The 17,988-nt window shown below is 41.1% G+C and overlaps 2 protein-coding genes across 2 annotated transcripts; both read right to left on the bottom strand.

Annotated features, from left to right (window-relative positions):
* Window positions 1-362: 362 nt before the first annotated feature.
* LOC129170327 (bile salt-activated lipase-like) lies at window positions 363-6,769 on the bottom strand. The gene is made up of 12 exons (XM_054757755.1): window positions 6,686-6,769; window positions 6,379-6,526; window positions 6,160-6,279; window positions 5,885-6,086; window positions 4,988-5,102; window positions 4,409-4,516; window positions 3,796-3,910; window positions 3,543-3,729; window positions 3,262-3,465; window positions 943-1,152; window positions 693-868; window positions 363-430 (listed from the first exon to the last, which is right to left on the bottom strand). The coding sequence occupies exons 1-12, from the start codon at window positions 6,746-6,748 to the stop codon at window positions 363-365; spliced, it is 1,716 nt and encodes a 571-aa protein (XP_054613730.1). The 5' UTR covers window positions 6,749-6,769.
* A 3,111-nt stretch (window positions 6,770-9,880) lies between these two features.
* LOC129169920 (bile salt-activated lipase-like) lies at window positions 9,881-15,010 on the bottom strand. Its single transcript, XM_054756894.1, has 11 exons — window positions 14,945-15,010; window positions 14,003-14,150; window positions 13,633-13,752; window positions 13,360-13,557; window positions 13,132-13,262; window positions 12,860-12,967; window positions 12,643-12,757; window positions 11,310-11,496; window positions 11,013-11,216; window positions 10,597-10,806; window positions 9,881-10,504 (listed from the first exon to the last, which is right to left on the bottom strand). Exons 1-11 carry the CDS (start codon window positions 15,008-15,010, stop codon window positions 10,315-10,317), a joined length of 1,677 nt encoding a protein of 558 aa, XP_054612869.1. The 3' UTR covers window positions 9,881-10,314.
* Between the last annotated feature and the right edge of the window lie 2,978 nt (window positions 15,011-17,988).

Below are 17,988 nucleotides of genomic sequence, written 5' to 3'. Positions count from 1 at the left end.
TAAAATTGGAGACCCCCAAAAATCGCTAAACAACATGAAACTACAACACCATAACTTTTGTTCAGTTACACAGCATTAAAATGTGCACACAGCGACTTCCTGTTCAGTGGAAAGGAAGCGTGGCTGTACAAACCTGGATTCTACCACAGCAACTAAAAATGCACTCATTTATGTGTATTTTTTATCTATTTGCCCAAGTACGGAAGTCTAATTGTCACTGTAGTCAAGACGTACAATGAAATCACCACATCAGCTCTGTTAGATAATAAAATCTTATATGAAAACAGAAGAATAAAAGTACAAATGTGCACAAATGGAGAACAACAATCACGACAAACTGCCACAGGCTCGACAATCTATCGTTATCGCCCGTTCTCCTTACGTCTGTGGCCAGACTTAGTCTTCTTGTTTGACACGCTTGTCTGAAATTCTGTGGAAGAGACCACCAGTCAGATTCTGAAGAATTTGAACTCGCCCAAGAAGGGATTCAAATCTGATATGTTGAATTACTGAGAAATTCTCCTGAGAGGCGTGAGGCTGCTAATATTTCCCTTAATTTGATTGGGTGACTTTTACATAAAGCGGCGTAGAAAATGAATGGATGGACTTTTACATACTTCTGCATATACCAAATGACTTTCGAGTTTCTTACGGACTCGTTTATTTGAATAATTCATATTTGTTTACGTCACTGTGTGCTGATGAGAGACTGGGAAGGGTTCTGGTCCAAAGCGTTACAAAACGCAACCTCATTTCCTGTTTAATGGAGGTTGTGTTCATCCGAGCACTGATGTCCAGAAACTTATGCTCAGTCCTGCTAAATTCAGGCCAGGTCACTGGAACCTTCAGGGTTCCCGTGTTTGGATCTTTGTGTGAACCAGAAGAAAATAAGTGATGTAAATGATATCCCGCACAGTTGCTTAAAACAGTAAAGTAGGATACCCAGTCCTCGCAAAATTCGTCCAGTAGGCAATCATGTAGCCCGACAGGTCTCGGTGTTTCTCTCCATAAGCTTTCGGTGTGGTGAAAGGCTTGCCAAACACGTACTGCAGGTCATCAGCATGGTCAGCTCCCACCCACGTGTGGTAGGGTTTTCCTGGTCCTGCTAGTAAACTGGGCTCAGACAGCAAGTAGGAGAAGGTACGACCAGACCTGTTAAAGTCACCGTCACCATACGGTCATCAATTTTCTACCACTTATCCCGCTCGGGCTTGCACGGAGCCGGAGAGCATCAGAGCTGACTCTCACTCACTCGTGTGACGGTTTGGCTTATGTTCCCTCTCATGTCTTAATTTTATGCTCTTATTTTGGTAGTTCTTCCTGTTTTGCCTGTCCCATGCCTGCCTGCTTTGTTGCTCTTTTACCACTCGCACCTGTTGCTTATTTGAGTTGTCTTTCTATTTAGTTCAGGTGCGTGATTCTTAGTTTGTCGTTGCATCGTTTGTTTGTGGAAGCTTGACACGCTACCGCAAGCCTGCCGGTCCTGCTCTCTGCATTCTGGGGTCGTCGCCACAACACCACAAGCCAAAACATGACAGTAAAACAACATTTAAAATGCACTTACTGCGAGAAATTGATTGAAATTTTCTCAAAATGTACATAGTCTTATGTCACTCCCTAGTATACAGTAGATATCGCATAAGCAAAAAAATAGTATGTACTTGTTAATCTGACTTTGACTTCCATGTTTTGCTGTCTGTTCCTATTGACTCTTTTCCAGGTGGCCAATTCTTGTGAAACGAACTAAACCGGAAGAGCAAGAGGTGGAGCATGAGCTAAAAAGAAAGTCATTAATTGTTTGGTTAGATGTGTTGGAAATGATTTTAGGTGTGTAGGTGTGTGTCTAGATGTGTGTGACTTATTTCAGATTGCCTGCTTCCTTCTGATGCCTGCTTCTGCATGATCCAACACTGATCCTGCACAAACTGTCCAGAATATCCATCCATTTTCTATGCCGCTTCTCCTCATTAGGGTCGGGGGGGGAATGCTGGAGCTGATCCCAGCTGACTTCGGGCGACAGGCCAATGGCAGGGCACATACAGACAAACAACCATTCACACTCACATTCATACCTATGGACAATTTAGAGTCTCCAATTAACCTAACATGCATGTTTTTGGAATGTGGGAGGAAACCAGAGTACCCGGAGAAAACCCACACACATGCAAAGAACATGCAAAGGGAGAATCGGACCCAGGTCTTCCCAATCTCCTAACTATGACTACCGGTCAAACTTTTGGCAACACTTTCTCATGTTATTGTATGAGAAAGTGCCTCCAAGCGTTTGACCGATAGTGTATTAATTGTTTTTGTGTAAATGGAACATGAGCAGGGCCACACGGTGGTCTAGTGGTTAGCATGTTGGCCACACAGTCAGGAGTTCAGGAAGACCTGGGTTCAAAATCTCCCCTTGGGCATCTCTGTGTGCTGTTTGCATGTTCCCCCGAGCGTGGGTTTTCTCCAGGTACTCCGGTTTCCTCCCACATTCCAAAAGGTTAATTAGGTTAGCGACTCTAAATTGTCCATAGGTATGGGATAGGGATACCGCCGCAACCCTAATGAGGATAAGTGGCATAGAACCGGATGGGTGGATGGATGGACTTGTATTGGTACATTGGTACATTGGTTTGTATATTTATTAGGTGCTTGAATGTTAAGTTGCTGTGTGATGAGTTTAGTGTTGTTTGTAAGATGACACCGTTATATTGAGTAATGACCTCCTGCAATTTCCGACAAGCTCCATGTCAAATAAAGATCTGTCTCTTCCTCATACACTCCTGCGTACCACAATACGCCATTTTATGACGTGGACACGTGTGTCTTACACACCAGTGCAGTTTATATATGTACAAATCTGTTTTTTCCTCTAAATTTAGTGGGTGCAGCTTATACACCGGTGTGGCTTATACGCTTGAATTTACGGTAATAACATGTCAAAACCATATTAATCATATTAATTGGAAAATGTACGCAAACCAAATACGACATACATTTTTATTGTTAACCAAAAAACACAGTAACCAAGGTTCCACTGTACATATACTGTAACCGGTGTACAATTTCACTGTTTCTATCACAAAATTAGTATGATTTCAACCCCTAAAGTTGTTGTACTATATAACTATAATTCAACAAAGATTTCAAAAGTCACACAAAAATGTGGAAGTAAGTCTAAGTGGGCATCTAAACTACTTAGCTTTTTCATGGAGATATTGTGAGGGGGGGTTGTGGAATAGTAACTGTGATGGCATTTGGTCTCACGTGGCGTTTGCAGCATGGAGGTAAATGGCAGTCTGACTCGGAACCAGGAAGAGGTAGTCTGTCCCGATGTCCACAGCGGTTCTCTTAACTGTCTCTTGGCTTGGTGTTGTTCCCCAGTCAGCTGAATATTCAGCAAAGGCGATATCCAAACCAGCTCGTCCCTTCTCTTTTACATAAGCACCAAGTAGCCTCTTTACATCCTCTCTGCAGTGAAAAAAAAGGTGGAAGAAAACGCAGTCTGAAAGATGTTTCCGCTGTGGTAGAGACTAAATTCAACCTACACAGATGTCTCCTGGCTCTTCTTCCCGACAGACGGAATGTCCTGGGATGTGACAAGATATCCATCCATGTTGTTCACACCAACAAGGTAGTCAATTTCAGCAGGGTTGTGGAACAAGTTGCCAGGTTGATCAGGCAGGAAGTCGCCATCAACAACAGGAGACAGAAGCAGTTTTTTCACGAGAGGATCTCCAAGAATGACTGTGTCAGTAACACGTTGTGAATTATATAATATTTTTAAATGCCCATGCTCACGATCTGGACTTCCTTGTTGAATGCGTGGAGCTGCCATGGTGAGAGTTGCAGCATCAGTGGCTTTCAGACAGTCCACCATCGTCTCATCAGTGGGACAACCAACCCTGGCAGCAACCTGAGAACATTGGTATGAATATACAGTAAATAACTTGAATTGAATGAGTGCCTTACACTTCCAAATCCTAATCATGATTTCCACAGCGATGTCTGATTACCCCCTTGCTCACTTTAGCCCTCAAGCCAGTGCCTAGGTGCCTTTTTAGCAACTGTTGCACGATGATGATGAACTGCTTTACTAATAACACTAATCAGTGACACACTACATGCAAATCACATCAATTCACCTGCATGAATCCAATTAACCCACAATATAAGGGTTCTCTGTTCAGACAAAAATCAATCCATCCATCCATTTTCTATGCCGCTTTTCCTCATTAGGGTTGTGGGAGTATGCTAGAGCCTATCCCAGCTGATTTCGGGCGAGAGGCAGGGTACACCCTGGACTGGTCGCCAGACAATCGCAGGGCACATGTAGACTCAGACAAAAATGTCTCACATAATATTAATGTGGCTTTCTAGAACTGTAGATCTGTACAGTACATCTGCACCTTACCCCCTGTACAACCTTGTGAGGATTCCTGTTGAGGGCCCAGGGACAGAGGGACACCCCACTCTGAGAAATGGCTCTTCTAAACAGCCCTTTGCTGTGGGGAGAGAGGATCTGTGTCGGAATATAGACATGATGCAGGTTTAGATATGAGGCATTTGGAGAATTGAAATGCCTGTAAAAGTGGAATGCTGTCTGACAGTTGACGGGAAGCGTTGCTTTCCAAGATGGCAACTACCGGTAACATCATTCCATTCATGTCATTGAAATGACTCAGAGGTCATTATTTATTTGTTAGCATCTTGAAAAGAGAAGTAACTTTGTACTTTCTACATCTGTATTAATAATTGCCAATTACGAGTTACAGTGGAACGCACGTATCTCCACGTCTCAGTGACATCAACGTACATCCACATCAGCAGTGTAGTGCGTCAACTTTAATCAATACTCTTCTGAAGGAGATGCTCCTTTTATTGGGGGTATGAGGCCACAACAAAAGTTTTACACGGGTGCGGTAAGTCATTTCCAAGTAACCACACTGTAACAATGTGGTGCATTTTACATTAAAAATGGTGACGTTATTACCTGAAAGCTGACACTAGCACCACCTGCGGACTCTCCAAAGATAGTAATGTTCTCAGGGTCTCCTCCAAATGATTTAATGTTCCTGCGCACCCAGACAATGGCAGCATGTTGAAAAGAGCGACGACAATAAATGTAAGTAATGAAGCATAATTATTGATTTTCACAGTAATGTCACTCATGTTTTATTAGATATCCAATCATTTGCTACTGCGCGTAAATATTCGCTATGTTTTGAATTGTTGCACATTGCTACAGCCCCCTGCTGCACCACACAGCACTCCTGGACACTTCAAATGCTGCAATCCCAGTATGGAAAAGTCAAACGCAACAAAATGCCATTCTGGACTTCCTTACAAAAGAATCTGAGCGAGGACATCAGCAACAGGAGGGGAATGAGGCCAAAACACGGAGGTTGTTAAACCTTGAAATAATGGTTGATAAGGTTTATACATTTGTTGATGCTCATAAAGTTTGTTATATTGTTACTTCTATGTCATATGTGTTGTTGATACATTTTCTAATTTTCTAAATGTTACAGTGCTGGTTGTAAGCTGTTATTTATTACAGTTGTTTGTTGTATTGTCACAGTGTCACAGTTTGTGAAAAAAAAAAGTTCTTTTATAACACAAAAAAGGTGTTCTGAGGTATGTCGAAATATATGCACCTTACTTTATGGTAGGAGACATTTTTAATGAGCAATTTAATTGTCTCATCTGCCAACGTCAGCAAGCAGTGAAGGGTGATGACGTAATGAGAATCAAGTAGCGTCTCGTTCCTTGGCCCTCGGTTTTAGAGTGTAGTGGTAAGGGTAAGACGAAGGGGAAGGGGAAGGGGAAGGGATAAGGTCCGGAATTGGTATTCAGCCTAAGTAAAGGTATAAAAGTACTGGAAAATGTCTTACCAGGTATACGTGAGTCTCCTGTGCTTAGGAAACCAAGGACCCCCACACGATAACCCGCTGACACCACAATGACATTACCCTTATCAGCGATTTCCTGACCACTGTAGAGGTAGTTGTTGAGGAAATTTGGCCCCATAGAGCCTCCAACCAGAAAGCCTCCTCCATAGAACCAAATCATAACTGGGAGATTTTTTGACACTTGGAAAAAGATACAGTTATTGAGTTAGCAAAGGACGTACAGTAAATTCATCATCAATACTGTACATCCTACCATGTTGCCCATGAGGAACCCAAATGTTGAGATAGAGGCAGTCTTCACTTCCAAAAGTTGAAGTTTGAAGCATGCTCATCTGAATACATCTCTTGGCAAACTTGGTTGCCTTTAAAATGCCTGCAAATGATACAAGTTATACGTGCTCATTTTGAATATGCTCAAAATGATGGCGCTTTATTTATTCCAAATGTTTGTAATGGGAGGAGCGCAACGCACCATCCCAACCAGGGTGAGGTTTGGGTTTTTCTAACGTATCGGGTTTTGCTGCAAAGGGAATCCCTTTGAACACATCCACAGAGCGGGAGAGCCCGAGGAGAATCCGCTGTCCCTGCACCCTGCCAAGTTCTGTGTGCACCACTCCCAGCTGGAAAGAAAAATAGAATGTTCACTTTTGATCACAGCATTAAAAAAAAAACGCCGGAAGAGTATGTCACGACTGGAGTTGTCAGAGTCTACAACTCTTTGTAAATGTCCAAACATTTTTCAAGGGAAGTTCAGCTTTTTTGTAATAATTCAGACTTACAGTTGCTGCTGAGCCTGCTCCCACACATAGGATGGCCACAAACAAAGTCAACTGTTTCTCCATAGCAAGGTGGAAACATGTGAATACCTCGGCAGGTGCTTATATAGACCAGGCAAGCTCCATGCAGTAGCCTTTGAATCCATACTAGGACCCCAGGGAGCTGACGGATTGTGTTGACTTTTGATCCTGTGATGGGAAACAAACACCTGTTAATTCCCAGTGACGGTATTCCAGTTGAATGAGAAGCATTTTTACCAAGGACAATACCAACAATGAAATACACCATACGTACAATTTAGGTTTATTTCACAGTACCACAATGACTTTGGACAATTATTCGGTAACCATTATTGTCCAAAATTATCAGGCAGGCAAATTAGGAATTTCCCCCAACACATGTATTTATTTTATTTTTACTTAACAATTATATAACATTTTGGCTTGGCAGATACATTACAGTACGTGAGCAATATAGCCATCCTTATTTTTAATAACTGCTATGGGCCACCTTGCCATGGAGTTTGTTGTTTCTCAATCAGTAGGGGTGGGCGATACTTCATATTTTGGTATCGATCCGATACCAAGTAAATACAGGGCCAGTGTTGCGGATACCGATCATTTTTAGGTGAAAGTTTTCAAGATGCTTGAATGATTTTTGGCTTTAGTTTGTTGATCATGAATAAAATCAGAATAAAACGCAGGACAAAAATATTGGGCAAAAAAACTTTTTGGAATAACTTCAAAACATTCACAATTTGAGGACTTTTGATGTAATTTTTTTACTCTGAAAATTGGCCCTTTTTTCCCACAGAAAACACATCTCATTCACCCTAAGTTGGTAATAATTTATAAATACGTGATCATGTGAGATAAAATACATACACGTACCACTGCTTATGTCTTGATGCTTCACTGATAACATTTTTTCGGCAATTGTCGAGATTTCGCCCTTTGGTCAGTGGTCCTTAAGCGCACCCTAGCTGCTGTGAGACACAAAAGAGAAACTTACCAATAACTTCTACATTGTGACTCAGATACTGTCTGTTCAACATAACAATATTTCCAAAAAACAATCAATAATGTAACAATATGAACACAAATGTGTGTAAAAATAAACACGGAAGAGAATTGAAAAATATCTATCCCATTACGTTCGTAGCCACCTGATGCTAATACTACCCTTGGTATCGTTAAGATCCATATTTGGATTGATATGCCCACCGTTATCAGAAACCCGGGCCACCCCAATAATGACCAAGGAACTGGTCTCCCCTTGCTTTAAAACTCAGGTCTGAAAAGAGCCCATAAATTCCTTAATATTATAATATTATATTATAATATAGTATTTAACTGAGTGACATCAGACCACTTCTGTTCAATTACTTCTAAGGTGTGTGCATACCTGCAATCACATGCAAACAAATGAGTAATGATGGTTAAGTGAGATGAATAACGTTTTATTTTTAACAATCACAGTAATATCGAATCAAGAGTGGCGGCGCACATCAGTCACTGCAACAATCTGTCAGATCCCGGTGACGAGCGTATGATGAATTATTTGATAGCAGGAAGTAGGAAAACACAACGGCTGAGGAAGGAAGCACTACGATGCAATGCAGTTTAATAGGAACAGATGAGATCAGGTTAACAGACAGGAACAGAAATAGTTGACGCCCACTTTGCTGAGCTCCTCAATGTAGCCTCCACATCCAGGTTCAAATATGTGAAGAAGAGGAAGCCTGGCAGTCTGAGTACAGTTAGTGTAGTTCACACACTGTTCACAGACACAAACAGGTGCAAAAATTCTCAAAGCTCAACGAAAAGCAATCTGCGATAAGATTAATATGAACGCTTATCACTTTGCTTCTGATTAAAAGCTAATAAAAGCTATTTAAGTGTTCAAAATCAAAGAAAAATTTAGTAGAATTTGCGTTTGGTGAACAGTATTTCTATTTATTGAAAAAGACAGAATGTTTTGCAATTACTTGGTTTAGCGTTACCCCGGGCTGCAAGGACATGGTGGCAGGTCTCGTCAATTACGTCTTGAATGAACAATATACCAGCTCACACGAAGCTGCGAAAAACAAAGCACCAAGTCTTTACCATAAAGATGAGTGCTGGAGCCACAAAAGGAGCAGAGAAAAAGCTACAAGAGGTGCAGAGCAGTGATGTGCCATGAGGTTCATGGCTGGTGAGGCACGGAGTCCGTTTGAGGGTTTTTTTTTTGTTACTTGACATTGCTCATTAAGAGAATAATTCACTTTGGTAAAAAAAAAAAATCAAGTCAAATTCTTTTCATTTAAATACATCTTAGTCCCTTTTCATTTTTTTCTGAACTGAAAAAAAATTTGTGTTATTATCTGTGTAGGAAGTACATGCACCCTATCCTTCTCCCTGCACTGATACTTTGTTGTAAAAGTCTGATCACCTCCTGGTGAGCATGGATATATAATCATCGATCATCTATCATCGTCATCTAAATAAACATTGGCTTTTCCTCTCTATGGAAGGACAATGACAAGCACCTGACTGCTTACGCACACCCCCACCCCTTTCAGGATGAAGCGAGTACTGTAAGCACCTCCACGTATGACATTTTGATGTTTTTCATTGTCCAATTTGCATGTATAATGATATCATACTTACGTTAAAGCCATAATACGGGCTGTAGAAGGTTAAATGATTGATGACATACTGACAAACAGAAATTGGCTTGTGCACTAAGCCAAGAAGAGAAACTCGTGGCTTCTTCCCTGTATGTGATCAGGAAATGTGCAAATTCAGCAATTTTTTACTTAAGAAAATGTTAAAAATGATTGGAATCATACAGAAAATAGATGTATAATAAGGTTTTATGGACAAATATTAATATTTATTTCATGTTATCATAGTTTTTCTTATTTTTCATTTTCAAAATGTATGTTGGGTAAATTGGAGACTCTACTGTCCATAGGTGTGAATGTGAGTGTGAATGGTTGTTTGTCTACATGTGCCCTGTGATTCGCTGGCGCCCAGCTCCCCTGTGACTCTAATAAGGACTAGCAGTACAGAAAATGGATGATTCATTGCTTTTATTCGTCCTCTTTACACTTCTGCAGCATTGGGACTGACATTTTCATGCTGGGAATTTGTGTGATTAATATCAGTTATCAAGTTGTCAGAAGTATTTAAAGGAAAGCGATGGTGTTCGGCAAAAGAAATAAAGAACAACACCATGAAAAAGTCTGACTAAACTAGGGAGCTAGCTAGATAGCCGGGAAGCGGCTGGGCCGACCTGGCTAAGTACAAAAACTAGAAGCTGTATCCAAACGCTGAGCGGGTGTTCACGTGTGGGTAGCCGGCAGGAGTGAGAACAAAGAACCAGCAGCTCCCAGCTGCTAGCGGTCAGCTTAAGTGGAGTGTGAGCAATCAGCCACAGGTGTGCCCAGCCTTCCCGCCTCCAGCCCGCTCAAGGGTTGACTGTGAAAGAGAAAAACAGGCCAGGAGAAGGCAGGGACAGAAACAACAAACAGAGCAAGACGACCACGAATGTGACAACTATAGAACAATAAATAATAATATATGTTGAGTGCAGTATATGCTTTTGGGTGATGGTGCATTATAAATGGAATGGAATGAAATGCTGCTCTTTAAATGCTCTCTTCTGAGACGTCAGGGAGGCTTGGCAGGATGCTAGTCCAAAAATGCACATAACGCATTCTCATCTTCCGTCTCACATAGCTTTGATCCATCTGAGCATTGATCTCCAGATATTGTTGTCCAGTTTTGTTGAATCTGGGCCAGGTAGCGGGCACGCTCAAGTCTCCTTTATTGGGGTCTCTGTGGACAAGAAAAAAAGAAAGTGTGTGGATGATGAACATCGATCAATGGGTACTTATCAGTATTTAAGTTTTGTGTCTGCAGGATTGTACCCAGTTTTGGCAAAGTTGGTCCAATAGGCGATCATGTAGCCAGAGAGTTTTCGGTGGAGAGGCCAGTATATCAGAGGTGTGGCAAAAGGCAATCCGAAGACGTACTGCACGTCATCAAAGTGGTCCGCTCCCATCCAGCTAGGGAATGGCCGACCCATGCCGCCCAGACGGCTGGGCTCCGAGAAGAGATAGGAGTAGGTGCGACCGCGGCTTTAAATGAGACAAGAGGAGAACATCCAAAGAAGCATAAAATTTGTGGTGAAAATCTAATAAAAATTTTCACCGTCACCTACAGTATTTCAACACAAATACCCTCTCATCCATAAAGTTCGAACCCCACTTTCCAAAGCAACATAAAAGACAAACATTAAAATACAAATGAAGATGGACTTGTGTATAACAGTATTTTATCTTACGTGGCATTGGCGGCGTGACGGTAAAGAGCAGCCTGTGTAGCAACTAGGAAGATGTAATCAGTTTCAATATCCACAATTGTTTTCTTAATGTCCTTCCTGCTGGGTTTGGTTCCCCAAGTTGATGTGTAAGTGGAGTACGCTTCTTCCAAACCAGCCTCGCCCTTGTCTTTAGTGAATGAAGCCAGCAACGTCTTCATGTCATCACTGAGATTAAGAGAAGATGAGAACAAAAGTCAGATCAGCCAACTTCATGACACTCAAAACAATAATATCTTCATAGTTGCAGCACAATTTTACATGGGGGTGTCCACTAGGTTCAAGTTGATTGAAGGGAGATCCATAGCAGCAAATAAATGCCCATCCATGTCATTGACTCCAGCCATGTAGTCGATATCAGCAGCGTTGTGGAACAAGTTGGAGGGCTCATCGGGCAGGAAATCCCCATCAATTACAGCTGTCAGGACCAGGTTGTAGACGATGGGGGCTAAAAGAGACGGATTTACTCAAATGCTTACTTTTTGTCCTATTTGCTGCATACTGTATAAATGTATAAACTTCACAATCTCCTGCGGTCAATGATCAGTGCCATTCAAATGTGCTTCACGTTCGGGTTTGTTTCAAATTCAATTTGAGCATTCTTGCCAGAATCTTAACTGCAATACATCTTTACAAAAAGTTTATTCATGCCACTACAAAATTATTCTTAAAAACAAAAACACAAACACATGTTAAAGTAATCATTCAAAGGCCCATTCAAATATGTTGTAAATGGTATGTAGTATTTCATACCAGTCACTAGATGTCAGTAATGTTACTGTAATATTTAGTGAGACACACAAGCATCAGACTTGATCGCCAGAACAAAATACTTTTATTGCAGGTTTGAATTAACAGGCACAATAATCGCTAATAAAAACAAAGGCTACTGTTGCTGCAGTAACCCAACTCAACTCTGAACCCCGGACGTCACTTCCTGTCCGCCTGCCACACAGTTTCCCTTGGGAACACATTAATAGCAACACACAAGTCTTATTTATGTCTTAAAGGGATAGTTTGACATGAGGTTGTATGACATCCCCATGACTTACCCCCCCAATTGGTCCCCCGAGTCCACTTCTAGTCAGAGATCCATGACGAGGAACGTAGTTCCGCTTAGTTGCTGGGGCCATTTAAGTAAAAAGTTTACCTTCTCAAAACAATATGCGTTCAAAAGGGGTCACTGTTGATGTCGTCCACCGCTGATGTGGATGTCAAACAACTTCATGTCAGAAAATCCCAACTATCCCTTTAAATGGCCTATTTCCTCGTATTATGTCTAATATATTGGATAGTACGAGTGTAAAGGTGACTAAGGGTGTTATTTCATGTTTGGAGGGTTCAAATAAGGTTAAAGCACATATTTAGAACGTTGTAAACAGGTTTTCTTTGCTCTAACTATCAAAATATTTGATTTAGAAATAAGAAATTCTACTTCTCGGAAATTCACCTTTCACGATTGTCTCTGGAACCAATTAGCCGCGATAAACGAGGGATCACTGTACCGTAAATCATGCATAAAAATATCCCTTACAGGTGTGGGATAACATGACAAGATATTAAGAGTAAAAAAGTGATGGGGTGAATTGCTTACCATCAGGTGAGCTGATCACCTGGATAGGCCCAGCCATTGTGAGGGCCGCAGGATCTGTCATCTTCAAACAGTTTGCCATCCTGTCATCGATAGGGCAGTTGACTCTCACAGCAATCTGAGTTTTGTGGTGGGGAAACATTCACAGTGCTTTTACAGCCTTAAAGTGACAAAAAGGGAGCGTACAACAGTTACACAAGTCAGAGAAACCTCTGTGTACCTCCTCTGCAGTCTTACGGGGGTTCCTCTCGATGGCCCAGGGGCAAAAAGCGACACCACTCTGGGAGATTGCTCTCTTGATGAGACCCTTGTTGTGGGGTGTAAGGGTCTGTAAGCAGACATACAGGACTATAAAAGAGAGTTCTGTTATGCACTGATGTATTCCAAACAAATTTGCCGGGCAATGACGCTTTGTTGTTAGTGTGGTTTAGCAAATTGCTGTTTTCTTTTATTTAAAAATGACACAGCAGGACAAACAACCAAGAATCCCACCTGAAAGCTGACACTAGCGCCACCTGCAGACTCTCCAAAGATAGTAATGTTGTCTGGGTCTCCTCCAAAGGAGCGGATGTTTCTGTGGACCCAGGCGATGGCGGCCTGCTGATCCCACAGACCGTAGTTTCCTGTCAAAAAACAGATACTCAGCTTGAACACAATTTAATACTGTGGGCCAGAAATGATTTCAGCGGTTTGATCTTGGGCTTTTCCCAAACAATTTACCAGGTAAACTTGAGTCTCCGGTGCTGAGGAAGCCCAGAGTTCCCACACGGTATCCCAGTGTCACCACTATGACGTTTCCTTTATCTGCAATCTCCTGCCCACTGTACAGATTGTTGCCCAAGATGTTAAAACCCATTGAGTCTCCAATCAGGAAGGCACCTCCATAGATCCAGACCATGACTGGTAAATTGGTCGAGACTAGGGAGCAAAGATAATAATTATAAATTGGACTCAAATACAAGTGATCCTTTGTGGGCTTCTCTAAGTTCTTACCTGATCGTCCATGAGGAACCCAGATGTTAAGGTAGAGACAGTCCTCACTTCCTCTGGTGTCAGTCATGAGTAGGTTCAACTGAAGGCACATCTCCTTATCTTCAGTGGCCATCAAAACATCTGAATAAAGGTGCATGTTAAAAAATAAATATACTAAAATAAAATTAGAAGCAAAAGTACCCATAAAAAGTTGATTAAACAGTGGAAGAAGAATGCACTCCACATGGACTACATGGATTAAGTGATAGTGTGGTTGACTCTGACTTCTGTGCACCGTGTGTGGGTTCAGTTCCTACTTAGGAACAATGTTTATGTGATGATTGACGGATTTTATCAAGGAATATTCCAAATCTTGGGTTGGTGAACTCGCCTTCCCAGCCGGGGTGAGGCTGGGGTTTCTCAAACATTTCAGGGACGTCAGCAAAGGGAATCCCCTTGAAGACATCCATGTGACGACGGGACCCAAGACGGATGCTCTTGCCCTGCACTCTGCCGCTCTCAGTGTAGACCACCCCCAGCTGAAATACACATGACACTTGGCAAAACATGAACGTATTGTTTAAATGTAAAGGTGATAGTGCAATAATATGAATAAAAAAGATGTTCTCTCTGACCGATGGCACAACAAACCAAGCTCCGTATTTTGCGGACTATAAGTCGCACTTTTTTCATGGTTTGGCTGGTCCTGCGACTTATACTCCGGAGCGACTTATATATGTTTTTTTTCACACTGACAGCCATGAGAGGGCTCTCTAGGCTTATGTGCCAGTATCTGCTACTCCTATCACTCCTGCACCACTGAAAATGTACAAAGTAAACATCAACTTATAAAGACAACTGAGAAAGACGGAAAATCATATTCTGCAGATTACAAGCTGCAAGTAAACTAGTTATGTTATGTTGTTTAGGCTATACTGTAGTTATTTGAATAACTGTTAATATGTTACTGTTATGTTGATATGTATACTGTTACGTTAACATACCACCTAGTTACGTTACGTTAACAGACGCCTATTTAGCCTGTTGTTCTCCATTTTACTGTTGTTACTATAACTTGACTTTCAAAATGAAATATCTTTTCTTGGTCTCTGATTTTACGCAATAAATTTCCCCCAAGAAGTGCAACTTATAGTCCAGTGCGACTTATGTATGTTTTTTCCTTCTTCATTGTGCATTTTTGGTCGGTGCGACTTATATTCCGGAGCAACTTGTATTCTGGAGAATATTATTATTAAAGCAAAAAAAAAATTGCAGCATGTTTACACCCAGATGCAGTGAATTTTAGGATGGAATAAAAAACTAAGGAACTTACAGAGGTAGTAGACACCATCTCTAGGAACATGACAACTGCGACCAAGATCCTCAGCTTCCCCATCATAACCATACTATAAGAATCACGCTGACTGCTCACTGCACTTTTATAATGTGGACCCCTCCCCTAAACTGCACCATTGGACACACATTTGTCACTGTTGCACGATACGGTACTGATAATGAAGTCAGACAGGATTTACAGGAATGCATGCATGGTGCATAAAAGATAAATATTATCTGCATTTCCAACCTCCTTGGCAAAGGACTGACTTAAATTCAATTAAAACTGACTGCCACTGTGTTGTTATGCAAGGCCTTACTTTAATATTAGAATTTCGGTTTTAGGCAATTGAGGTTTCACCAACAATTATATCGATACGTACGCAAAAACTCGCTTGAATCTGGTACTCCATTCACTCAAATCACCCATTAGAGCATATGCATAGAAACTCATAAGAATATGGTACTCAATTAACTTGAGTCACACGTCACAGAGCACGAGCACATATTCGCATGAGTCTGGTACACAATTCACTTAAGTCACCCGTCACAGTGACTTAAGTGACAGTGACTCGCATGACTCTGGTATTCGATTCACTCAAGTCACCCGTCACAGAGCGCATACGCAAACACTCGTGTGAGTCTGGGACTCGATTCACTCGTCACAGAGCACATGCGAAGAAACTCTTGTGAATCTGGGAGTTGATTCACTCGACTCACCCGTCACAGAACGCATGCGTAGACACTCGCATGAATCGGGCACTCGATTCACTCAAGTCATCTATCACAAAGCGCATGTGCAGAAACTTGCACATGCAAAACAAGTTGTGAATCAGGGTTAGGAATAGGCTTTATGGTTTGCATTGGGGGTTAACGCTAACCCTAACCACATCACTAGTTTCCACCTGTCGCCATTCATACACTAAAATAAGTCACGATGTGTTTGGTGGTGTGGCGTGAGATTTTTCGAATGTAAAATATGTGCGTTGGTGCAATAAAAGTCGGGAAACATGATTAAACAATATCATGAGGCAATCACGCATTTACTGTATATGTTTTAACATTTGCAACCAGCAACAATAACTGCCCTGTGGTCTGTGATGAAAACAAGGTTGACATTCCACCAGACTTTTTTTTTTGCATTTTTTTCCCCTCTTCACTTGCAATGACCATTTGGGTGATGTCATGCACAGTTTCTAAGAATATCTGAAAAAAAAAGATGTTCTTTCACAGGAATTTTTAGGGTTGTGGTCTCATGATTTATCTTCTACCAGCTGTTCTGTGGGTAAAAAAATACCAAACTGTTGATACCAAATGGAATATTTTTGATGACACAAAGACTATTTTATATTTTGCAATAGGTTAGTTTTGTAACATTTGTCGCTAAGACTGTCCATTTCTGTTTCTCACTTTAGGTTTGAGAAAATGAAGACATTTACAATGTTTTAACTAGAAGCTTTATTGGACCCCAGGCCTCCCTGGGAGGCAACGAATGACTTCATGGGAGGTGCAACAGATTGACAAAAATAAAGAAAAAAAATTTTTCAAACCTGCTAAACAGTTGCTGTATGTCATTGGCAAATTGGAAAGATGTTTAGTTCCTGTAGTAAAAGAGTAAACAGAGTCTGGGGTGATAAAAAAATGCCCCCAAAATATGTTCCTATTCAGTCATAAATAATAAACTAGGGGGATGCATAGGGCTGCAACTAACAATTATATTGTTAGTCAATTAATCTGAAGCCTGCTGTTACGATTAATCGAGTAATGGGTTATGCACTAGACCAAGAGTCTGCAACCCATGGCTCTGGAGCCGCATGCGGCTTTTGTATCCGTCTGTTGTGGCCCCAGCTGGGTTATGCTTCTGTTTAGTCACTATGCCGTCTCTCCTGACACCTTTCAAAGTTCTGCATCAGAGTTGAGCGTGTGCCCTGCAATTCTCCACCGAAGTGCTAGGACCAGTGTTTTCTGGTGAGTCAGCTCGATGACAATCCATGACGCTGGTCAACTATTTCGCTCATTAGCTTCCTTTGTGCCAAATGAACAATGACAACTAAAGCAACATAGAGAGTAGTAGCAGTGGAACTGGAAGTAATCAGTGTGTTGCAACACATTCATTGCGAATGATGATCGGAAATCGGTGGAGAAGCCTTGAGAAACATGACGCATAAAAGAGAAAGCCGATGGACCGTAACGGAGACAAGGGTGAAGACCTCCGAATTTTACGGCTTAAAGAGAAGATCGTTGTTGTCATTTCAGAAGCATGTAAATGTGACAGGACTATCAGTCTATCAACCCGGTGGAACATGAAGAGTAACACTGTGTTTCTGCCTGTCTCATTTTAAATCCATAACACTCATTTCTGGTTCCAACAACAGAACGTAACCATTCAAACTTCCTGGGGCATGTTCGCGGCAGCCGGAGTCAAACATAGCAAACATTTTCCATTTTCTATGCCAAACGGCAAGGTACATGTTTACTGGTTCTAGAATATTGATATTTAGTTTGATATATTTTACATTTTTGCAAATTGTAGTTGCAGCACAATAATGTGTTTCATTTGTATTATTTTGTTAATTGATGGTTTTTTTCCAACAAAACTAGGTCCAAGTGATGTTAAATGTTCAGTTGACATTTGTCATTTGCAATTATTTTTGGATCATTTTCTGCATGTAAAACTTTAATTATTGTCTATAAAATGTTTTTTGTGTTAACATTGTTGGGTGTCGGGAACGGATTCATTGGATTTACATTATGTTCTATGGGAAAATTACTTTGGTTAGAGTCTGTTTTGGTTTGAGTCGGACCTTCTGGAACAGATTAATGACGTTAACCAAGGCACCTCTGTACCAGTATCAGTATCGCCAAAACTGGCTCTGTATTTACTAGGTATCGGATCAATTGCAAAATTTGGAGTATTGCCTAGCCTTTGTATTTAACTTTCTCTGTAAATTACATTTATTTTTAAAGTTTATAAACTTGTGGTTGTTTGCAATACCAATAATTTCAAAGTTTTTCGATTTTACTATGGTTAATTTTGAGAGC

This window comes from Dunckerocampus dactyliophorus, chromosome 17, assembly GCF_027744805.1.
Source record: "Dunckerocampus dactyliophorus isolate RoL2022-P2 chromosome 17, RoL_Ddac_1.1, whole genome shotgun sequence".
NCBI lineage: Eukaryota > Metazoa > Chordata > Actinopteri > Syngnathiformes > Syngnathidae > Dunckerocampus > Dunckerocampus dactyliophorus.
This window is presented reverse-complemented; position numbering and strand designations above follow the sequence as displayed.

What these genes read in the sequence shown, in the direction of transcription:
- LOC129170327 (XM_054757755.1), bottom strand. Translation starts at nt 6,748, where the DNA reads ATGGAGAAACAGTTGACTTTGTTTGTGGCCATCCTATGTGTGGGAGCA. An exon ending in CTCACAAGGTTGTACAGGGG is followed by an intron (nt 3,911 to 4,408) that starts GTAAGGTGCAGA and finishes CAATGTTCTCAG; the next exon opens with GTTGCTGCCAGGGTTGGTTG. An exon ending in TCAACAAGGAAGTCCAGATC is followed by an intron (nt 3,730 to 3,795) that starts GTGAGCATGGGC and finishes TCATTCTTGGAG; the next exon opens with ATCCTCTCGTGAAAAAACTG.
- LOC129169920 (XM_054756894.1), bottom strand. Translation starts at nt 15,010, where the DNA reads ATGATGGGGAAGCTGAGGATCTTGGTCGCAGTTGTCATGTTCCTAGAG. An exon ending in GCGCTAGTGTCAGCTTTCAG is followed by an intron (nt 12,968 to 13,131) that starts GTGGGATTCTTG and finishes GTCTGCTTACAG; the next exon opens with ACCCTTACACCCCACAACAA. An exon ending in CGTCACGCCGCCAATGCCAC is followed by an intron (nt 10,807 to 11,012) that starts GTAAGATAAAAT and finishes TCTCATTTAAAG; the next exon opens with CCGCGGTCGCACCTACTCCT.